This window comes from Prionailurus viverrinus, chromosome D4 (genome assembly GCF_022837055.1).
Source record: "Prionailurus viverrinus isolate Anna chromosome D4, UM_Priviv_1.0, whole genome shotgun sequence".
NCBI classification, from domain to species: domain Eukaryota; kingdom Metazoa; phylum Chordata; class Mammalia; order Carnivora; family Felidae; genus Prionailurus; species Prionailurus viverrinus.
This window is the reverse complement of record NC_062573.1, coordinates 42,142,116-42,149,249: the sequence shown is the minus strand read 5'-3', so window position 1 is coordinate 42,149,249 and position 7,134 is coordinate 42,142,116. Positions and strand designations below refer to the sequence as shown.

Here is a 7,134-nt window from a genome sequence, read left to right as displayed (position 1 = left end):
CATTTAGTGCAGGTGATAAGTATCCTAAGCCAAATCTCTACAAGAAGCCATATTTAGGGGAGCCTGGGTGGTGCAGTCGGCGGGGCGCCCGACTTCAGCTCAGGTCATGATCTCACGGTTTGTGAGTTCAAGTCCCGCATTGGGCTCTGGGCTGACTGTGTGGAGCCTGCTTGGGATTCTCTCTCTCCCCCTCTCCCTCTGCCCCTCTCCTGCTCATGTGTGCTCTCTCCCTCAAAATAAATAAAGTTTAATAAAAGAAAATAATATTCAAAAATATGAGAATGGAAATTCTATTACCCAGATAGTACTGCTGTGAACATTTTAGCTCAATTCTTTTCAGACATTTTACAGGCATTTTTATTTATAGAAATTATGATTGTACTAGTTATTTTGTAACGTGCTTTTTGATTTAATAATCTATTTAGCTCATACATGTATATGTGACAAGGATAACTCAGATGACCCAGCCTATGAGTACAAATGAGCTTATCTTTACTCTGAGCCCCCAACCTTGTCTCTTCAAAATCAATGTACAGAAATCAGTTGCATTCTTATACACTAATAATGAAGCAACAGAAAGACAAATAAAGAAACTGACCCCATTCACAATTGCACCAAGAAGCATAAAATACCTAGGAATAAACCTAACCAAAGATGTAAAAGATCTGTATGCTGAAAACTATAGAAAGCTTATGAAGGAAATTGAAGAAGATATAAAGAAATGGAAAAACATTCCATGCTCATCGATTGGAAGAATAAATACTGTTAAAATGTCAATACTACCCAAAGCTATCTACACATTCAATCCCAATCAAAATTGCACCAGCATTCTTCTCGAAGCTAGAACAAGCAATCCTAAAATTTGTATGGAACCACAAAAGGCCCCAAATAGCCAAAGTAATTTTGAAGAAGAAGACCAAAGCAGGAGGCATCACAATCCCAGCCTCTACTACAAAGCTGTAATCATCAAGACAGCATGGTATTGGCACAAAAACAGACACATAGACCAATGGAATAGAATAGAAACCCCAGAACTAGACCCACAAACGTATGGCCAACTAATCTTTGACAAAGCAGGAAAGAACAGCCAATGGAAAAAAGACAGTCTCTTTAACAAATGGTGCTGGGAGAACTGGACAGCAACGTGCAGAAGGTTGAAACTAGACCACTTTCTCACACCATTCACAAAAACAAACTCAAAATGGATAAAGGACCTGAATGTGAGACAGGAAACCATCAAAACCTTAGAGGAGAAAGCAGGAAAAGACCTCTCTGACCTCAGCCGCAGAAATTTCTTACTTGACACGTCCCCAAAGGCAAGGGAATTAAAAGCAAAAATGAACTATTGGGACCTCATGAAGATAAAAAGCTTCTGCACTGCAAAGGAAACAATCAACCAAACTAAAAGGCAACCAAGGAATGGGAAAAGATATTTGCAAATGACATATCAGACAAAGGGCTAGTATCCAAAATCTATAAAGAGCTCACCAAACTCCACACCCGAAAAACAAATAATCCAGTGAAGAAATGGGCAGAAAACATGAATAGACACTTCTCTAAAGACGACATCCAGATGGCCAACAGGCACATGAAAAGATGGTCAACGTCGCTCCTCATCAGGGAAATACAAATCAAAACCACACTGAGATACCACCTTGTGCCAGAAAGAGTGGCTAAAATGAACAAACCAGAAGCCTATAGATGCTGGCGAGGATGTGGAGAAACGGGAACCCTCTTGCACTGTTGGTAGGAATGCAAACTGGTGCAGCCGCTCTGGAAAACAGTGCGGAGGTTCCTCAAAAAATTAAAAATAGATCTACCCTATGACCCAGCAATAGCACTGCTAAGAATTTACCCAAGGGATACACGAGTGCTGATGCATAAGGGCACTTGTACCCCAATGTTTATAGCAGCACTCTCAACAATAGCCAGATTATGGAAAGAGCCTAATTGTCCATCAACTGATGAATGGATAAAGAAATTGTGGTTTATATATACAATGGAGTACTACGTGGCAATGAGAAAGAATGAAATATGGCCCTTTGTAGCAACATGGAAGGAACTGGAGAGTGTTATGCTAAGTGAAATAAGCCATACAGAGAAAGACAGATACCATATGCTTTCACTCTTATGTGGATCCTGAGAAACTTAACAGAAACCCATGGGGGAGGGGAAGGAAAAAAAAAAAAAAAAGAGGTTAGAGTAGGAGAGAGCCAAAGCATAAGAGACTTTTAAAAACTGAGAACAAGCTGAGGGTTGATGGAGGGTGGGTGAGAAGGGAGGGTGGGTAATGGGCATTGAGGAGGGCACCTTTTGGGAGGAGCACTGGGTGTCGTATGGGAACCAATTTGACAATAAATTTCATATATTGAAAAAAAAGAGGGGCACCTGGGTGGCGCAGTCGGTTAAGCGTCCGACTTCAGCCAGGTCACGATCTCGCGGTCTGTGAGTTCGAGCCCCGCGTCGGGCTCTGGGCTGATGGCTCAGAGCCTGGAGCCTGTTTCCGATTCTGTGTCTCCCTCTCTCTCTGTCCCTCCCCCGTTCATGCTCTGTCTCTCTCTGTCCCAAAAATAAATAAAAAACGTTGAAAAAAAATTAAAAAAAAAAAAAAGAAAAGAAAACTGAGAACAAACTGAGGGTTGATGGGGGGGTGGGAGAGAGGGGAGGGTGGGTGATGGGTATTGAGGAGGGCACCTTTTGGGAGGAGCACTGGGTGTTGTATGGAAACCAATTTGACAATAAATTTCATATTTAAAAAATAAAAAATAAATAATAAATAAAAGCTCACACAAAAAAATAAAAAAATAAAATATGTATCTTCCTCAATATCTCCAAGTTTAGAACTCTGCTTTTAAAGTTTTAAGAGAGCACACATATTTAAAAGCAAGCAATTTTTATTTTGTATGAAGCAGTTAAGACAGTAATACAAGTAGGATGTCAACCTAATAAAGCTAAATGTTTGGGGAAACATTAGCACGTACAGTATTGCTTTTAGCTTCTAGATAGGAGTACATATTAACTGCTGTAAATTTCTACTTGGCCTCTTCTCCATTCTGTTCTCTTCAGTTCTTAGGAAAGAAATATCCAGGGGGAGAAAATGTTCTTTCTCTAATTCAAGACTGCGGACATTATGTGAACTTGAATAAGGAAAGCCAGGAGCAAATTGTTGTCATGCTTGTTATTATTATTTCGCAGAGATCTCGCACAATGCCATTCGGGTTTGTGGGGTCTAGAACAGAGTGCACTCTTTTGAGTCAAACAGATCTGGTGGAGAATCTCCGCTCTGGCATATACTGGCTCCGTGACTTGCTACATTACTTTGAGCAAGTTAGTTCACCTTTAAAGTCTTGTTATTCTCATTTCAGAAAAGAATATAATACAGAAACTATCTTGCTAGGTTAACTTGAGAATCGAATAATGTGTTAAATGAAGGATTTGCTTCTGAAAACTTCCTGGTTTAAAGAAAACAAAAATTCTACTGATCATGTGAAGCAAATGACCTGTATTTGCAGTCAAGTGTGGTAAATGCCTCTCCTCTCTCCACCTCCCTACCTCTAGGTGAACTTGAAGGTACACAGGGGTTGAAAGGTGACGTTGACCAAGACTGCCTCTGCTTCTCTGCCCTTTTCCTCTCTGGCAGTTGGCCCTGCCTCAGACTCAGGAGCCTATTCAGCTCATCCTCCTTCCTCTGAAGCCAAATCCGAAAGCACAGGCCAACAACGAATACACTTACTAACACTAATTAAACCGAAATGAAATGTGTTTTGTTCTTCAGCAAGTTTTCGCATTAAGTGATAGATTTCATCTTGAATTGTACAATGAGTCAAAAACAGAGCATGACGTAAAGTGGCAGAATTAGCCCCAGAATTTTGGACCATGGCTCTGCTTCTTACATTGGGTGAAGGTCACCGTGGCCGTGGGAAAGCCACCAAGTCTCAACTGAACTTCAGTTTCTCTGGCCCCGCATTTGTTCCATCATGGTTTCGGGGAGCTCCCGGCTGGAAGAGCTGGAATCCCTTCATCCCTAGCAGCTCTCATGAGTGGAACCCCCCTGCCTTGGTTGGCAGAGTGCCCTTCTGTGCAGCCCTCCTCCTCCTCCTGGCCACTCCCCTCCCCTCCAGGGGAAGGCTGGAGCAGTCCTGTTTCTTCTACCCTTCAACTAACACTTCCTTTTGCCAGCAAGACTCCTTCATGCGTATTTCTAAGAACTCTGACTTGTTAGGTACATTTTCATTTATTGTTTTAATTTGTAATGTTCACACGATTAAAAATACAAAAATATGCTGGAAAACCTCCCTCCCCCTGCTTCTTCCCCTAGTCTCGTTTCCCCAAAACACAAGTTATCATTGTAATTTATTCTTATATATTCTTTATTTGTTCATGCACAAGTTAGGTCAAATAGAAAATTTGTTTTACATTTTATTAAAAAAAATTTTTTTTAATGCTTATTTATTTCTGAGAGACAGAGTGCGAGCAGGGGAGGGGCAGACAGAGAGGGAGACACAGAATCTGAAGCAGGCTCCAGGCTCCGAGCTGTCAGCACAGAGTCCGACGTGGGGCTCGAACTCATGAACCGCAAGATCGTGACCTGAGCCAGATTGGATGCCTAACCGAGTGAGCCACCCAGGCGCCCCTTGTTTTACATTTTAATGTCAAATACAGCACTTTATACACACTGTTCTTCATCTTGCCTATTTTTTTTTTACTCTTTTCTTTCAGTATAGGAAGAGCATCCTCACTCTGTTCTCCAGCCGGGTGGTGTTCCTTTGTGTGACTATACTTCAACTGTCTCAAACTAAAAGAATTTGAGTGGTTTCCTGTCTTTTGATATTATAAATAATGCTGCAGTGAACAGTATTGTATGCACGCCATCAGACACATATGCAAGCATTTTTATAAGATCAATTTCAAATTTATGGATCAAAGATGGTTATTTTAACAGATATCAATATATTGCCTCTACAGCGATCCTACCAATTTCCAGTGCTCTGGCAAATTATAGGAGCATCCCTCTCCAAAATCTCCACAAAAGGGTGGGCCTTCAGCTGTTATGAATGGCATGCTGTTCACTTTTAATTTGTATTTTTTATCATTATAAGTGAGGTTGAACCTGTTTTCATGCATTTGTTTTCCCTCTGCAATCTGCTGTTCATGACCTTTGGCCATATTTCTATTGTGTCACCTGTAACAGATATTCAGTGTGTATTGACATTTTCAAATCTGGCAATGCACATTATTCCTTGTACTTCTTTTTTTTTTTTTTTTTTTTTTTTTTTTTTTTTTTTTTTCAACGTTTATTTATTTTTGGGACAGAGAGAGACAGAGCATGAACGGGGGAGGGGCAGAGAGAGAGGGAGATACAGAATCGGGAACAGGTTCCAGGCTCTGAGCCATCAGCCCAGAGCCCGACGCGGGGCTCGAACTCACAGACCGCGAGATCGTGACCTGGCTGAAGTCGGACGCCTAACCGACTGCGCCACCCAGGCGCCCCTCCTTGTACTTCTTAATGTTTCCACCAATTTCTGGCAAAGAAATCATTGGAATGGATGTGGTAAGTTAAGAAATTAGTTCGGTAGAGACATACCTCATTTACTTTGAGGAAAATAAACCCATTTGAAGAACCAAGTATGAAATACTGATGAATCTATTTTATCTCATGAAAATTTAAGATGAATGGAAAATACAAAGTGACATTACAAAACAAAGACGATTGTAGTCACTACGCATAACCTTAAAGGACAGGTAAATATACATATATCTACACACACGAAACCAAAGCGATTAATGACAAGAAGAAATAATAGTCTCTGGAACAGTCCTCCCGGGCCTCCACCTACCCTATGCTTCTAAAGTCTGCCCTCGGCTCATGCTCCACATTCTTTGAGGAATGCATTCCTCGTTTGCTTATCTTTCTTATCAGCTGGAGTGCAAAGAAGAGACACCGGTTGATTTCTACTCGAACAATGGTCCAGGCACAGCTGCTGTACTCTTGGCTTTCCAGGTAATCATGGATCCTTTGGAAGTACATTTTAATCTGTAACCTAACGTTCTCACTCCCCAACATGCAGCTGTCCTGCTCTGCTTCCGGGCCTGTGAGTTCTTCTAGGTATTCCAGCTGTTGATGAAGCTCAGTGAGGAACTTCTCCACGTGGCTTTCCTCCCAACCATCTGAAGAAGTATTTGCCCTGAAGAGGTTGAAGATCTGCTGAAGCATCTCGTGAAGAATGGCCAGTGCTTGTCCTTTCTGGTACTGGCGAGGATTCACAGAACGCTGGGGAAGCAGGAAGTTTTTCCTGTGTGGCAGACACTGCTGAATTGATGAGCTCTGCAATGTACTCAAGAGTTTTAAACTCTCTCTGTTTACTCTTTGTTGGAAGAGAGCCAGTTTCAACTCTAGGGAGAAGATAGTAGAAGAGGCCAACAGCACCGACACAATTTCAAAGAAATGCTTGTTAATCATGGTGAAGGTCAAATATGCCACTTATCTCTGGGCAGACTTAGTTAGGAAAGCTCCAACTTTAGTGAATGTTTGCCTTTCATGCAGCTCAGATTGTTCTGGAAGGTGTTCTCTTTTGTTGGTTTTGTTTTCTGATGCTGTCATTACTCCAAGATTACATACTGGGTTTTCTGGTTCCCTTTTCATAGTGTTTATGGGACATTTCCTCCACTTTCCCCATTGTGTTGGCTGTTTAACGAAGTAACCAAAAGAACTTGTTTCATTGTATGTGTTCCTTGGATAATTACAGACTAGTCACCCAATATGATTTTCTATTACTCTTATTATGTATTAGATACAAAGTTTCACTCAACACAATATGCTTTCTAAATATTTAGTCAAGCTTATTAAAGTTCTTTTATTGAGAGTATTTTTTTAAAGGAGTACTCTTTCATGGAGTAATATTTATCAGAGGCTTAGCAGCACCTATAGCGTGCTTGGACGGGGCGGGGGCAGGGAATTAAAATCTATACAGACTACTAAATTTAAAAACTCAAGTAGAACTGTAAATTTGTGCAAATGCTTGAGCAAATTAACCTTAAAATATGTATGAGCAATCTAAAATTGTTTTTTAATGTTTATTCATTATTTATTTTTGAGAGAGAGCGAGAGAGAGAGCAGGTGAGGAGCAGAGAGAG

The 7,134-nt window shown here is 40.9% G+C and overlaps 1 protein-coding gene across 1 annotated transcript; it reads right to left on the bottom strand.

Annotated features, from left to right (window-relative positions):
* Window positions 1–5,485: 5,485 nt before the first annotated feature.
* On the bottom strand, window positions 5,486–6,864 carry IFNE (interferon epsilon). The gene has a single exon (XM_047830792.1). The coding sequence runs from the start codon at window positions 6,458–6,460 to the stop codon at window positions 5,834–5,836; it is 627 nt and encodes a 208-aa protein (XP_047686748.1). The 5' UTR covers window positions 6,461–6,864; the 3' UTR covers window positions 5,486–5,833.
* Between the last annotated feature and the right edge of the window lie 270 nt (window positions 6,865–7,134).